At 40.1% G+C, this 16,200-nt stretch overlaps 1 protein-coding gene across 3 annotated transcripts in view; it reads right to left on the minus strand.

The window, feature by feature from the left end:
* LOC121323146 (phosphatidylinositol 4,5-bisphosphate 3-kinase catalytic subunit beta isoform-like) overlaps positions 1–16,200 on the minus strand; it is a 57,012-nt gene that overhangs the window by 3,580 nt on the left and 37,232 nt on the right. For all 3 annotated transcript variants that reach the window (XM_041263975.1, XM_041263974.1, XM_041263973.1), the window contains 13 exons: positions 15,635–15,802; positions 14,863–14,952; positions 13,894–14,142; positions 13,156–13,252; positions 12,501–12,631; positions 12,184–12,237; positions 8,724–8,912; positions 6,769–6,890; positions 6,114–6,257; positions 5,671–5,770; positions 4,518–4,696; positions 3,109–3,218; positions 1,430–1,508 (listed from right to left, as the gene is read on the minus strand). In XM_041263975.1, the coding sequence (XP_041119909.1) occupies positions 1,430–1,508; positions 3,109–3,218; positions 4,518–4,696; positions 5,671–5,770; positions 6,114–6,257; positions 6,769–6,890; positions 8,724–8,912; positions 12,184–12,237; positions 12,501–12,631; positions 13,156–13,252; positions 13,894–14,142; positions 14,863–14,952; positions 15,635–15,802 (1,712 nt within the window). The remainder of the gene's footprint in view (positions 1–1,429; positions 1,509–3,108; positions 3,219–4,517; positions 4,697–5,670; positions 5,771–6,113; positions 6,258–6,768; positions 6,891–8,723; positions 8,913–12,183; positions 12,238–12,500; positions 12,632–13,155; positions 13,253–13,893; positions 14,143–14,862; positions 14,953–15,634; positions 15,803–16,200) is intronic.

The following is a 16,200-nucleotide window of genomic DNA, read 5'->3' on the forward strand; positions in this document are numbered from 1 at the left end:
CACAGTCCGAGGAAAAAACATCCTTATCAGAGAGGAATTCTAACAGAAGTCAACTCTAGGACAAGTCCTCAGGGCCCGTTCTAGCTCATCCTGGTCTTAACCTCCTCCTAACCCAGAATGCAGTCCACCACCTCCTTTCTGTGGGCTACTACTGACAGATCTAGAAGCAATTCTTGGAAATCAAATGTCTTCTTCCTTCCTTCCTTCTTTTTTTTTTTTTTTTTGGAGCTTCAGAATGATTTAGTGCGCTCCAGCTGGAGTCGTTTTTGTTCTGTGATGCCGCACAATATAAAAACTGCATACAAATTGGAAACAAATGGATACATGGCGAATGAAATGGACACGTGCCAGGTGAAGTAATGGACTCAAACAATAACTTATTGAGCCTTTTTTGTTTCACTAGATTAAATTCAACACTGGTAAGGGAGAGTTAATGTAGTAACACTGGGACCTTTTGCCCAAAGGCTTTGTAATAGGCTTCATTCAGAAACAGGAGAGGCAATTTCTTAAGGCATATACTCCCTCACATAAAAGCCAGACAAGCTTATCTTTAATAGTACCACATGCTGTATCCAGGGTTACTAGTGCCCGGGGGGGAGACTGAACTCTTATATGCTTCAAATGTGGCCAATGCTATGAACTCCTATCCAAACCCCTTTAATATTGGGAATAATATAAAGATTACATAAACAACCCAGAACAGTTCATTAATCCAGTGTTTTTTAAATGTATTTTTAAAAGAAAATCAAGGAAAGAAAATGTAATTCCAAAGGAACATGAACCCAAGTATGCACATGCTCAAACACAGTTCCCAATATATTATCCAAATGTATAAGGCTCGTTTATCTAGCTACTTTCAGAAGGTTGATAAGCTTGTTCCTGTTAGGTCTAGAGAACCGCATATTGAATTGTGATGTAGAAGCATTGTTACAGTATCTGGCGTGGTGACATGTCAAGACCATGGTACAAGCGATTTCCAAGTAGTTACTATACAAGAGCTGAAATGGTTGGTAAATAGTTGATACTCTGCCTGTATGTACAGCTAATCACCAGGAGTTTTGTATCACCTCATAAAATTAACTAACTTTGCTTCATAAAGTCATATGAAACGTGTTGAATAATGTTACGCTAACATATTGAATTACATACCACTTTGTAGTTTTTCATATACTTAAACAACAAATAGAAAAATGTGACATTTTTTACTTACTGTACTACTATTATGGCATTTTATTTAATAACATGATGTTAAATAAAAGATCTAAAATTATGTTCATATAGTTTGCTTTTTAAATGAAGTCGCAATCCTAAAATTCTAGGTGATGCAAAACTTTTGGCCATAGCTGTACGGCCCATAATGCAAAACGCAACTGCATTGCGCATTCAATCTTAGTAGCCAGGTCTCTGTATTAAAACAAGGAGTTCTCACCGGAGGTCAAGATTAGCCTCCTTCCAGAGCATGTCCATCAGCCGGAGTATCTGCAGAGTAAGCATGTCCTGTCGAAGGTCTGAAAGAGAGAAAAGAAATATCAACGAAGATCCTTTACCAAGCAGAGGGGCTCTGTGAACAGGGTCAGACACAACCAGTGTTCCACAAATGTCCTTTTCCTCAGAAGGCTTTAGGGCGAACTAAAGTGAATACTGGGGTTATCCAACAATAATTAACCCTTTAGTTTATGGGAGGCCAGACACTAGAGGCCTCTCTTTGCCCCCACAGCAGAAATGGTTTGGTACGCGCCACAATTCTCATTATTAAAGTCGCTGTCTAGTGCTCTTTCCTCCTCCGACAGATCAAACAATAGGGATATCAAGGAAAAGGGGTGCAAATTTGGAATTAGATTCTAGCGCCAGGGTACCTCATATAGCGAGGGCAACATTAAATTCTGGCGCCGGTAGACAGGTTTATATATATAAACATGTATGTATGTACACACACACACACACACACACACATATATATATATATATATATATATATATATATATATATATATATATATATATATATATATATATATATTGGAACAATATAAGCAACCAGACCCACCCAAACTCATCCACATACACAGGAGAGAAGGTTAGTGCCATGTGAGAAGTTCTAAGTGGGCTTGATTAGGGTGGTATTAAATGATTTAGCTCCAGTAGGCTCTCCAGTGCTAAACTTTCAAACAGTTTAGCATCAATTTTCAGAACGATCTGCAACCCTGTCAAGGATGCTGGTTTGAGGATCAAAGGGTTACTTCAATGGCCTACCACTCAAAATCATGAAACAAACACTTCTTCACTTTATTAGTGCACAACAGTATTTATAGAAGGATATCAAATGAGGGAATTTGTATTTATTTATTTGTTGTAAATTGGAATCCTCTGGCCTTAAGTAAAATATGGGGACTGGTATTTAATTATGGTCAGCGATAATAAGCTCAGCTACTCGGAGATCATTGACAGATCCCAGAGACCTTGAGACGATAGAAAATCGGGAGGTTAGGCAGGTGTGGGCGGCCAGATAATATGCTTGATCTTGCAAGCATGAGCACCCTCGCTGCCTACACAAAAAACACTTTCCTGTTAAATGTACTGACGGTACGCATTCGCGTCTTAACAATATGCCTTTGTTTTTATTGGTGCGCATACACACCAGTTATGTGAACCCCTGCTTATATAGAAATATATGTTAGCCATTTTATGACAGCATCAGGTCAGAACAAAACCACACATATCTTACAGCTGTCTACAGAATAAAATGAGGTAATAAGAAATTCACAAAATGAACACTTATTACTATAATTTATTTTAAAATTCAAAAATGAATTTCCAATTCATTTCATAAAATGACAGCTTGCTTAGTGCTCTGGCTTCTTCAACCAAAACATCAGTCATATCAAGTCAACACGTAGATGAAATTAGAAGTTAAACACGCTTTATTCAAAATCTTTTATCAAAAGCGCACACACACACACACACACGATTGGGACAGGGTGAACCAAACTGGGAGTGGATCTTGTCTGGGCTAATCTTTTTAGGGAAAAATAAAAAGCTAAAAATGAAACAAGTCCAGCTGATCGGAGGCGATCCCAGCCCTATTGGTACAAACCCTGGTCCACTCACCATCCCCGTTCTTGATGATTATGCCCTGCGACTCCCCTCCTAGAAGCTTGTTTTCATACACTATCCACAGAGGTTTCATTTTCGAGTCCATGAACCTGCATTTCTCTACACTGCATATAGAAGGACAGAAAAAAAATCAGTTCCTGTACAAACCCTTCCAGATTTGGGGAAAAATAAAAACAAAAAATAAAATAAAAACAACAACAACATACAGAAAAACATTGTGTTACTGAAATATATTTCACCCGCTTCTGGGAGTCAATTGAATCAGAGCTTTGGGGGATGGGGAGCATGCTGTCAGCTTCTCCCATCACAAACATTACAAATTACATTGAAACCAGCTTTTTCCATTGTGTATTATTATTATTATTATTATTATTATTATTAGATCATTTTTCACTCCCTGCCTCTTGGCTCCTGGCAGGAACAGCCAGCTATATGGAATCACCAGGGTGCCCAAAGAGAGCAGAGCAAGTGGGACTTGGCTTAAAACATTCCAAAAGAGAGGAATTCACTCCACGTAGGGTTAGATTACTGAGACAGGGGTGAGCCAAAATCATGGGTACCATCAATCTAATGCAGGGACGGAAATAAGACTCCCGCTGCATTGCACTTTGATCCATTGCTAGTTTTACTATGTCTTTAAAAATAGACACACTGGCGATTGTTATCACACTGGTGATTTCACTCAATCTCTTGTGTTTTACCAGCACTAGGAAGTTACTTTTAAAAACAAATCCTGCAAGCTCTTGGAAACTAAATGATTCATCTCAAAACATCTCAGTTGCATGCATATATCTATATATCTATATAAATATCTATATATATATATATATATATATATATATATATATAGAATATATATATATATATATATATATATATATTAGATATAATGAATTTCCACTCCTTGTGTAAGTGTGGTTAAGCGAGCCCCTGGGAGGAGGCGACAGAGGAACAAAGCCCGGAACCCCTGTGACAAACTATAGAGGGACTGCGCTGTGTGGTTACTTCAGCTTGGACTGCATAGGTTTCAAATGATTCCTCATAATCAACTCCTGGTTGGATGGGAGGCAAACAGTCTTTGAAGTCTGTTTAATATTGTCAGTTGTTTGCCTTAAAGGCTACATTCCCAGCAAATGATAAATATATATACACAAACTAGAATCAAAACACACATGTGAATCTTCACTGCCCCCCCCCCCCCCCCCATACTGCACTACTGAGGAGAGGAGTCATTTAGCTCAGGGGTGGGGGTTATGCTATCTATTATTGCGTGTGTTCTTGGCATTCACTGAATCAGGATTTGCACAACCCCATCTCATCTCACGTCTAATAGCACAAAGCAAGCCTTTGATTTCTGCTCCCATGGCCAGTGGAAGACTCTGCTGGAAGGCTGTCGCACTCACTTGAGTCCAGAGAGGATGACGCTGGGATTGAGAGGCGACTGGAGATTGGAGAGAGTCTCTGTGTACACACTCTGTTTCAGGCAGGTCATCATGGCTTCCTTCGCTTTGCTCTTCGTGCTTTTGATGGTGCCCAGCTTGATGAGCTCGTTTACGGCTTTGAGCTTCGTCAGCGCCTCCACCTGAACAATACGGCAGGGGTCAGTGCTGGGTCACTTTTTTTTTTGTTTAAATTCAAAGCTTAACTATTCTTAGCTCTGGGTATTATCTGAATATTCAAAAAAACAAACAAAAAAAAAAAACACACACTGGATAATATTCAACCAATTTGATAAATAGCCATGTGCTTTCCCAATATTGCCTAAACTTCATAATATTAGGACAAATCTGTCAAATGCCACTGCAGGACACAAATTCAAACCAATCCCTGCTGATCACAGGTCACTAATTGCTTACTTTTAAAAGGAACATAATGTGCAGTTCAGAAAGGAGATCCTTCTTTTCTATACTAGGAAACGGCTGCCTAATCTCCACGGTGTTAAGTTAAAAGCTGAAAGGCAGCGGTGGTATTTTAAGCCTGGCCTGACAGGATACTGTGGAAAACTGGACCAGGACTGATTGTGAAGGAGAGGCAGCGGAGAGTGCTGGGTCAGCCAGCTGTCAAAACCAGCACTGTGTGGCTTTTCCACAGCCCCACGAGCTGTGCTAACACTGTGCTCTAAAAAACAGGAACTTTTTGAAGTTTTTATTCTTTTGAATTTCTTCCGTGTTTGTACAGTTGGGAATACGTTCCCCTCCCCTCCTTCCCAGAAGCCGAGCTGACATCTAACCTCCTGGTACGACACAGACAGTTATGCTCCCTTATACTCACTTTGTTTCTTTCTGTCATACTTTTTTTTTTTTTTGTCAGGTATCAACCAGGCACTAGTGATCTTCAAGGGAAAAACAAAGTCACACAATCCCACAACACACAGAGCGAGGCATTCTCAAGAGTTAAGTCTGAGTGCAACCAACAGGGACTAAACGACAAACTATCCCTTCAGAAAACACAGGACAAGAGTGTGAAGGCAAACAAAGTGGTCAATACAGCTATGCGTGTGGCAGCTCAATAAAACATTAACGTCAAAATGAAAGGAGCTGTAGTGTTCTCTGGTACCTGTCTCTTCAGAACCTCGATGTGAGGTATACTGCCTCGGCAATATGCCTCCAGTATCAATGCAAACTGTACAGAGACTGCAGGCATATGGATTTCAGACCTGCAAGACACCGAACAAAACCAACGATTAAAGGCAGAGGTTAAATAAAGAGCACGTGGACAGCTTCTATCTTTGCTCTAAATATCCGTTTGCTGTTACAGGAAAAAGGCACAGGCTTAGAAAGCTTCTTGAACAGAGCAGAAGTAAATCACACCAGATCTAGGTCAAGCCAAGAGACTGAAAATAAATGGAGCTTTCTCCAGCAATTTTGACATACAGTGGAAGAAGTCTGGTCCATCACTATCAGAGGGATTTGTTATTTGGTCGTGTTTTACAAACATGAGCACAGCGGCAGCGTGCCCGACAGACACAACAGTCAAGAGCAATGCTCTGAATTACTTGCCTTAAATGCCAGAATAGAAAGTGCCCTATCCTCCTATTGGCCTGTGCTCTCTCCAGTAGAAACCTGGAAAGGGCGCAGTCATAGTAAGGCTCGTAACGGAGAACTTGAACAAGCTGCAGGAGGTACTGGGACAGCTCCTCGTCGCTGCATGGGAACGGAGAAAGACGAATTATTGTAGATTTGTTTGAACTCAAGGCATAAGAATGGAGAGCTGTTAGTAGGATCCGATGACTCATGAAAGTTTCTTAATAAAACAGATGATTATCGTGGTTGCGTATTTTACACAATGCAGTATTTATAAGTCCTTTTCTCTAGCATCCATTACAGAAAAGTAGACACTGCTGTAGATTCAGACTGCAGGGAATCATCTACAGCTTGCAACCGTGCATCCAAAGGAACACTGTCAAACAAGAATCTCTTCAGACAGCAGCCACAAGGCTGTTACAGCCAACAGGAGTAAAAGCAAGGCCCAGTATGCAGGTCTGGTTATACTGTTACTGCAAACATTGAAACCAGCTGCAAGAGCTGAACACCTGCACGGGATTCAACAGCCAATAACAAGACTGTTCTGAAGGTGAGGTATACTCAGTCTGGGTGAGAGAAGGGATGTTTATAAACAGGGAGTAAACACGCAACACAGTGGTCATGTACTTGCCTCATGTCTCTAAGGCACTGCACTGCATACTCCCGCACGTACTGGTCTGGGTAGTTGAAATCCAGCAACTCCAGCGCATCCCTCGGACTCAGCTTTGGCCAGATCTGTAGCAGAGCTTGAAGCTGTGACAACAATCAGTGAAAGATTCATATTTTGCAAACCCAAAAATAAAAAGTGGCATCCAAAGGTTTCTATTTCCAAATCATTTTATATATATTAAAAAAAAAAACATGATTTTCTTGTACAACCTTTAAGTAGACACGACACATTTATTTTAGACTTATTCTCATATTGCCAAAACTGGACATTTAGTCATTTTCACTCACCTACCTTTATACATAAAATGAGTTACTTTTAAGAAAGCTTTAGAAGGCATGTGTTTAAAAGCGTTACTTTCAGGACATCCCCATCTCAGTTTCAGCCATATAGGATATGAACGCCAGGTATCGTGTACTTCAATTGCAGATAAAAACATCTGAACTGGGTTTAATTTCATGTATTAGCTATGTTAGTACAATAAAGCTGAAGATTAGAAAAATATGTGTTCCATTTTCAGTAAATGTTATTAGGGATTATGCTGAATTTTAGAAAGATGGTTGAACTTGTGACCTTTCCCAACTTAACGATTTAATCGAAACAATAGATTTCACTATGCTTCTTTAAAAGGAACAAAGTTAAAATCATTGTAACCTTCCCCCCAGTCTAAATTGAATTGAATTGAATAGGAGCCTGGAAGTCCAGACTTACATTTCATCTCACATACATTTCTATTAGAAGGGAGAAAAAAAAACAAACCCTGTCAATTAATCATCAGTCTATTGTTACAGCGATGCAAACCGATTAGCAGAGTCTGCAGACCGCAAGTCTGTTTAACTTGGTGCACAGCACACTAGAGAAGTACAAATGTAACTGAATCGCATTGTTTCAGGATTTAAATCGAAACAGCCACCGGATGGTATTGGCAGAGAAAGAGCTTGTCTGCCTCCAATTAATTTCCTTTCAAAAATGTCTAGTGCCTTTCGCTCTTTTAACCAGACCCATTTAGCAATGTCCACAACCTTAAATACTTTCTAAAGAGAATACTAAAACATGGACACAGTGGAGTGAAGCACTTGCAGATTAAAACCATTGGAGCTACACAAGAAATTAGATTGCCCCAACACAACACTTATACATGTACCCCCTCCAAACTAATTCAGATGAAAAGCTGCCAGCACTCTCGATTAACACAAGTGTTCAAATGTCGATGTCAAATGCTTTCTGCAATGAGCCAGACTACATGCATAATCTGAGAGCAAGCCAGGGAATTTCAAAAAGAGAACGCAAGACACGGGACAAGTTTATTTATGCAAGTTGCTCTTTGCGAGCGGAAGTTTGGCTCAGCGAGCTCTGCAAACAGGGTGGGTACCTGGTACCGGCAGTGCAAAGGTCAGAGGGCAACCCGGGAACTGTTTTTACAGTAGCTTATCATGTCAACATCTGGGGTGGATTCAAATCCCCAACCTTGGATGCAAAGGACACATTTATATACAAACCTTTTAACCTTTCACTTACTGTTTAGCTGGAACATCCTTATGAAGATCTTCTGTGTGCATCTACTGTATATATTTCTATATATTTAACGTTGGTAGGGTTAGATCATTTAGACTTGATCACAAAACACACAAGCCAGTCTGTGGCTGAACCTACATTTTCAAAGCAGCCCAGGGAAAATAAAAACTCAGTTATTTTGATGCATTCTACTGTACTATTGGGCCCTTGATAACATTTTAAATATATAGCAACCAACAATAGTATTGGAGTATAGTATTATTAAAGCCTTACTAAAGAAGAAAAAAAAAAAAAGAAATTCACTTGCCACAAAATGAATTTTCTTCGTTATAGGAAACCAAGCCAAGACACCAAACCAATCTCTTTCAATTTCTAGTTCTATATTGATTGGCATGTTCTTATACCTGAGCCATGTCTTCATGCTTGTTCCACTTGACAGAGAGCAGAAGTTTGGGCAGGGACTGGGGGAAGTTCTCACGGCAGTCATAGCGTAGTGTCCAGATCAAATCTTTCTCGTTCTCACACAGCTGAGACAAAGGATCACGCTCCATTATCTCTTTCAGTTCAATATGAAACTTCTTGCCTCCACGGCCCTATGAGAAGATAAAGGAGGATATCAGTATTGGACACAAGGTGGCAGTGGTGCACTGGCTTATGCTTTCATCCAAAAGAGATGAGGTTGCAAAAGAAGGTGGACTTTTACTCGCCTCTGTGCATCACTGATTACAGCACATGATAGATTATCCTTTCTGATCTCAATTGCTTAGAAATTGCAGTATTACACAGAGAAACTAAACACTGTCAAAACTGTACATGGCAATGCAGAAAGACACCACGCAAAAGAGCAGGGCAGGCAAAGAAAGAGGCAGACCATGCACTAAACCAGTGGTTCTCAACCTTTTTTGACCAGGACCCATTTTTAACATGCCAGCTCAGTGGCGACCCAACGTACAGTAGTAATAATAAAAACTAGCCAGCCTCTCTCAAATATGACATCATGCCTACTACAATTATTTGACTAAGTTTGTGATGTTAATAAAGCCTTCCAGTCTGTTTTAAAATGTAGAAAAAACAAATGGGCCTACAGATTGATAATGATAAAATAGGAATAGCTTACTTACACTTTATGGTCCAATTCTTCCTAATGAGAAACCTGGGGCTGCCTCCTTTTTGTAAGTTTTTCAAAGTCTGGGGTTATTGAGAACAGTGCAATCCAGAGGTCATGCTCAATATCCAGTTTGTTTCTGCTTTTGTTCTTTAGCTGGGTTAAAGCAAAGGAGCCAGTCTCACATAGATATGTAGTACTGAAGGGCAAAAGCACTGTGATCGCATGGTTAGCAAGAGCAGTATACTCGCTTGCAGCACTGCACCAGAACTGAGGGAGACTCAACTCAGAGAATTTCCTCTGAAGACCGCGATCGCATGATAATTCAACCAGCTGAGTTTCTTCTTCAGATGGTAAATTCACCGTTTCCACATTGACTCCGAATGGATCCCTTATCCACTCTTGGGCCTGCACGTTCACTTCTGGGAAGTAAGCGCAAAACTGTTCACGCAATTTCCTGAAATTGCTTGTTGATCATTTTTTTCAGCAGTGAGCAGTCTGAATCCGTCAAATTTTGCACCTCACAACACATACTGGGTAACATGTCCAGCCTGCCTGTGGACACATGCTTGATCCACAGAGGCAACTTTTTTTTGAAGGCACTGATTTTGTCAATTTGCTCAAATCCGTTATGCCCCCTCCCTTGTAATGAAACATTCAATGTATTCAGGTGGTCAAAAATGTCAGCAAGGTAAGTAACACGAGTAATCCGCATCTCATCGTTAAAATGTTCTGCTAAGTGTGATTGCTGATCCTTGAGAAACGCCGCTAACTCACTTTTAAGCTTGTAGACTTGAGACAGTACTTTGCCTCTGGAGAGCCACTGCCCATCTCCTGACAAAGCACCTTGAATTCTTGGCACTGTTCTTGATGTAACTAACAACTTTCACAACCTCCCGCAGTGTTTCGTGAAGCTCGGATACCATATCTTTCTGCTAATGCTTCTCTGTGTAAGAAACAGTGGTTCCACATTGCATTTGGGGCCATCATGTTCAATATTCTTTTCACAACCCGCGAATGTTTACTGTCATCGAGGCTACCCCGTCTGTTGTCACGCCAAAACACTTTGACCATCTCAGTCTCACTGAATTTAAGTACGTGTCCAATGTGTTAAAAATCTCAGCCTCCGTTGTGTATGTGGGTAAATTAAACTAAACAAAAACTGCTCTTGAATGTCACAATCCTACACGTCTCACGTAAACAAGCAAAATCGCATGGTTAGCCATGTCGGTGGACTCGTCCAATTGTAAAGTGAAACAGCCACAAACAGAGAGGCGCTCGGTCGTCTGTTGTTTAATGTCAACGGACATGTCATAGATCCTCCGACAAATTGTATCATTAGACAGGGGAATTGTCTTCAGTTTCTTAGTGACTGACTTGCTCATCAGTTCGGTGCACATATCTACTGCACAGGGCAAAATTAGTTCTTCTGCAACAGTATGTGCTTTCTTGCACTTAGCAATTCGATGTGCAACTAGATAGGAGGCATGGAGCGCCTTCTCCTGTACTGTACACATGCACTCAAAGGTCTTTTGGGAAGCCTCAAGACTTTGTCTTTTACGTTTAAAAAAGTCGAGGCTTATCTTTGTAGCTGCCGTATTTTGTTTCTAAATGTCTCCGTAATTTCAAAGACTTCATGCTTTCGTTAGCTAGCAGTTCACTGCACACAACACACAGCGGCCTGTGCTCACCATGCCAATCGGAGTAGGTAAATCCATACTTGAGAATTCCTGGGTCGTATGTCCTTTTATACTTTCTGCCGTGTTCTTGGGAAGAACTATACGAGCTGGTACTGGTCGACTTGGAAGCAAGACTAACGTTGGATGTTAAGAATTTGTCAATTTTTGCTAGCTACTATGATATACAAGCTGGAATAGCGGCATCAGTTAACTACTGTTAACGTTACTCTCAGCATTCCCTAATGCGTGGAGATCTGTAAATTTAATTAACAAAATATCCCAGTACGTGGATCAGAGATCTATGTCCTGCTTCATACTTTACCACTCACTATTTCCAGAAGGAATCTAACCCTGCTTATAAGTTAAGGTTAGAATTGGGGCTTGGAAACCTGATCCTAGATTTTCACTTTGGGTCAACTTCACCCAGGAGCTGATGATTTTTTTTTTGATTCCTTGTATCCTTGCCACGGATCTCCTCTAATATCAGACAGAGCAAGCTCAGGCTCGCTTTATTGAGGAAAGTGCATACTTTGACAGCCAATATAAACGCCTCTGCGATATTTTTAAACATCGATGCACTAAAGAGTAGATTCGGAAAAAACAATGTTTTCTTTTGTAAAGTTTCAGAATTATGTACTTTGAGCGAAGACTAATTTACTAACTCGCACTAAGTAAAGCTAACGGCAACATAAAATGACACACAACTGTAGCTTATAAATCACAATCTCAATTTGGTTGTATTGCATTTAGTTTTCAAATTTTACAAACTGGGGTTTTAACTGCTTATGTTCCATAAATGATCCATGTCTGTTCAACGTCTGTTCATGTCACAACTTTCCCACATTACAATAATAGTCACCTACGTGTTTATTTCCCATAGCGTCCACTGTGGACACTAAATTGCAGTTAAAGTGCGTGGAGCTCATTTCTAAATGGAAACAACCACAGAAATTAACTTTTTTTTTTTTTATTTTTTTTTTTTAAACTTTGGCTTGCGACCCTTTTAGAATGTGCTGCGACCCTAATTTGGGTCGGGACCCAAGGGTTGAGAACCACTGTATTAAACAAAACCACACTTACAGCCATCGTCCCGCAATCACTGTTTCTTGCAATCTGAGCTGCCTTTTCCAATATCTGTAAAATAAACAATGCACTTACAGTACACACCAGTGCCAGGCTTAAGCAGAGATTCTTAAGGAAACAATTGCAGGTCTTAAATATTAACAACTGTGTCATATTTCAATTTGTCCATCTAACCTGCTGGTTCAAACCTAAACGTCAGTAAATTATTAGCAACTGTTACAGGGAAATCTTTGTTAAATTGAACTGAATCCGGTTATAACGGCCTGTGCAATACAGAACATGAAGTACACTTTCAAACAAACATTGGGACCTACTTTGTCGAAAGGGGGGTAGAAGACTGTAGACCTGGAATATGGTGGAAATATGATGTGCAAAGCTGTAGCATTTTCAGTGTATGGGTTGGTTTGCACTGTTCCTATAGGATTCAGCATTTCTTCAAGTTCATCTGAAATCATGAAGAATTACAAATATTCAGATAAAAACGATGTACTAAAGCTGTCGGTCATCGTTTGGCAAGTACATTACGCGCACATAGCCTTTTTGATAAACTGCTCAGGAAGTGCCTTCAGTGTACTAGTCTACTTTACCTGAGGGATTAGCTAGAAAGAAAAAGAAAACTTGAGAATGAAAACAGAAAATCCTCTCAGAAAATGTATTACCATGCTTTTACCAGTTTGCCATGTTTATCACTATTCTTTACCATACCTCTCTGTGCTTTAAAATACTTACCTCTGCTTAGCCATGCTTTCACTGCGCTTTACTATACTTTTCCTTGCTTTTAATATGGGGAAACTTTTATAAGGGCTTTCATGAACATCATTTTAAGAATCCCAAACAGATGAATTCATCTCAATACATTTAGTATCAGGCTTGACAACTTAATATATTGTGTATCAGACAATTTTGCTGCGGAGTTTCATTCATAACTGATGTTCAGGTTACTCGGCTCCTACAAGCTGGAGAACTTACCAGGAAACGACGACCAGCTGTGCAAAACAATCTCACCGGTCTTCATCTGCCCCCTGTAGTCAAAAACCATTGTATTGACCCAGGCGATTGGGTAATGCTGGAAACATGAATGAGAAATCAATACCGGTTGTCACAGTTCAAAACAGTCTGTTAGTTTCAGTATGATACAGAGAGAGTGAGAAATGGAATCATTGTGTCTCAAAGACACATTATTCTTTCCACTACTTGAGCAGTGACAGACATTTATGGGTTTTATTACACTCCATTTCAATTAGGGTATCTGACTATAGAGAATTCACAGCCACAGGTATGAAGTCTTGGGACTTGAACGGAGAATGCCAGTTTGTATTAAAGCCCTCTACAGACTGCTGAAAAGCTGAGCGCACAAAACAGATTGTAATGCATTTCTCCACAGGTATGTTATTATAAATGCTGCTACATGTGCCTAAAAAACTGGATTTTAAAAAGAATAAAAAAAAGTAGCTATACAATGAAATGGATCAAGGTGAATCGAAAGCCAGGCATACTAAAATTCAAGTGCGGATTCAAATTTTTGTTTCAAGGCACAGGAACACGTACATTTAACCTACAGAAGTAACAGCCAGTCCATTAACCTGCAAGACACGTGATACAAAGTTTAAACTGTCTCACTAGTACATTGCTAGCAATTTAGCCCTCTTGGGGGTACACATTTATACTGTGCAATTCCTGGAAATTCATAGAAAAATGAGAACTTACTACTTTCCCAGCTCTTCTTATCGTCTGATACTTGGCATGTATGTTCTTGGTGGACTTCTGTTTCTTTACTTTATCCATCACTGCATAAACTGCAAAGCACAGCCGCGTCATTCTTGGCAGGTCACAGACGTTAATTTCGAATTCCAGTGTTTTGTCCCAAACATGCTCATTCTTTCCGAAGGTTTCTGTGCTCACCGCAGGTTTACAAAGAAGTTCTGTTCCATGGAAAAGGCCTGCCCGGACCTGGACCTGGCAGGGAGAGGATGAAGAAATGTGAAAATCAGTTCAGACATTAAAACACGAAATATAACCTGTGGAAACGGGGATGCAAATATGACTTGCTGCATAGCAGACTGATCCATTCCAGGTTTTACTACGAGTTTATCATGACACACCTGAACCTGTTACCTAAAACACTGGGGCTAATCAAGCGCATATTAAAACCTGGAATGGGTGAAACTGCTATGGAAGAGGAGTCTTATTTCCATCTCTGTAAATGTATCCCAGATCTAATTAAAAGTATTGCACTCCAAACTCAAATGGCTAAATAAAAATGTAGTTTGATCTTGTTTATCCTTTAAATATTCCGTGCAAGAGAACATTTCAAACTGTGACAACCTGGGAATCTGCAAAGTTCTTCCAGCACCTTTATGGCAGAATATAAGCATTTCCTTTATTTCAGTGAATGCAGAGAAAGCAGACGCTGAGCAGTTTGTTTCTGCAGAGTCAAGGATAATGTACTGTACTGAAGTTTTACAATGCTTTTCGTTGTTAACATGTCGTGGATTTCTCAAGAAGGCATACTTCACAGTAAAGGAAAGAGGATTTACAAAGACAGCATTATGCACTGCACATGTTTAAAGACAGTCCAAGCTTGCAACTGCAGCAATCGCAGCAAACCAGCGAAACAACTGTGCAGCACATCTCGACAGCAATACCACCGCTCTAAAACATTCCTTTCTTACTTACTTTAACCGTCTCTTCTGCGTTGACCTTGCTACCTTTGACCAGCACAATCGTAAATGGCACCATTACGTCCCAAACACTGGTTGATATTTGCTACAGGAGAGGCAAGGCAGCGATGTTAAAGTATGCAAAGTAGTTACGTGACATCAGAAGAGAGTGTTCTAATGGTTTTAAAATACTAAAGATGAAGACCAAAATACAGTCGACACACTGATTTACCGTTCTAATAATCTGAATGGTGCTAATGGTTAGATCAGATGCCATTTAGATAATTAAAAGCAGAGTCTGGTCTCTAAAGTAAACCAGTTTGAGGGTATGCATCTAAAAACCATCTTATTAAAAATATGGAAAGTCTTTCAATGGAAACCAAATAAAAATGTACTTAACACTTTGCCACAGCCACCAATGCCACAAATACGACCCCCCCCCCCCCCCCCCCCCCCCCCCCCCCCCCCACCCCACAAAAAGCAAAATAACACAACTTGTTGTAGTCCTAGTCGAGACCTTTGCTGTCAGCGTATAAGCTATATCTTCAAGGTTTTCAATAATTCTTCTGTAACATAAGAAACCGAGTCATGAAGACACAGTTTTGGCCAGTGCCTACTTCAGTGTACTAATTAAGAAACATACATGTCGGCAATGTAGTTTTTTTTTATGAGTTCTGGATAACTGTTTGCATAAGGCAATTCAAGTTTGAACACAACATTTCTTGGTTGGCTTGGCAATGCAAATGTAGAGGCTGTGCCTTCTGGGCATGTAAAGCATTGACACTTACTGATGTGGCTCTCCTTTTAGGAGGCAGAGGAAGGGGTGGGTTTGAAGATTTCCTATTCACTATGGCCCTGATGGTGGAGAGTTCTTTTTCAAACATCTCCTTTACAGTGCAGGAGTCAATCAGAGTCAGGTGGGGGGACTCGTTATTTGTCACACAGTTCCTTATATACTGCAAACGTAAAGAAGACAAGTTGACCTACACACTAACACTCCCATCATCCATTACATTTAATAAGGCATTTGTATAACAGGTGTGTGGACTTAGTTCAGGCTACTGTAATCATCCAACATTGCAAAATAAATAAATGGGTAGTGCTGTACCCCATTCTCTCTAGCTCATTTGACCTCATGAGACTATTCCGCACGGCTTCCACATAATCGGTAAAAACAAACAGTTTTACATGCAGGTGGATTCTTCGAGTGAAAACAAACGGAATTCCTCTCGCCGGACACATCAACAAAATGGGCAGCAGTATATCTCTACATTTTGTTTAAATGTAATACAACATGTCTCCCTCGGAGAAGATCTAGAAAAGGAGAGAGAGAGAGAGAGAGAGAGAGAGAGAG

Source organism: Polyodon spathula, chromosome 11 (genome assembly GCF_017654505.1).
Source record: "Polyodon spathula isolate WHYD16114869_AA chromosome 11, ASM1765450v1, whole genome shotgun sequence".
Classification (NCBI taxonomy): domain Eukaryota; kingdom Metazoa; phylum Chordata; class Actinopteri; order Acipenseriformes; family Polyodontidae; genus Polyodon; species Polyodon spathula.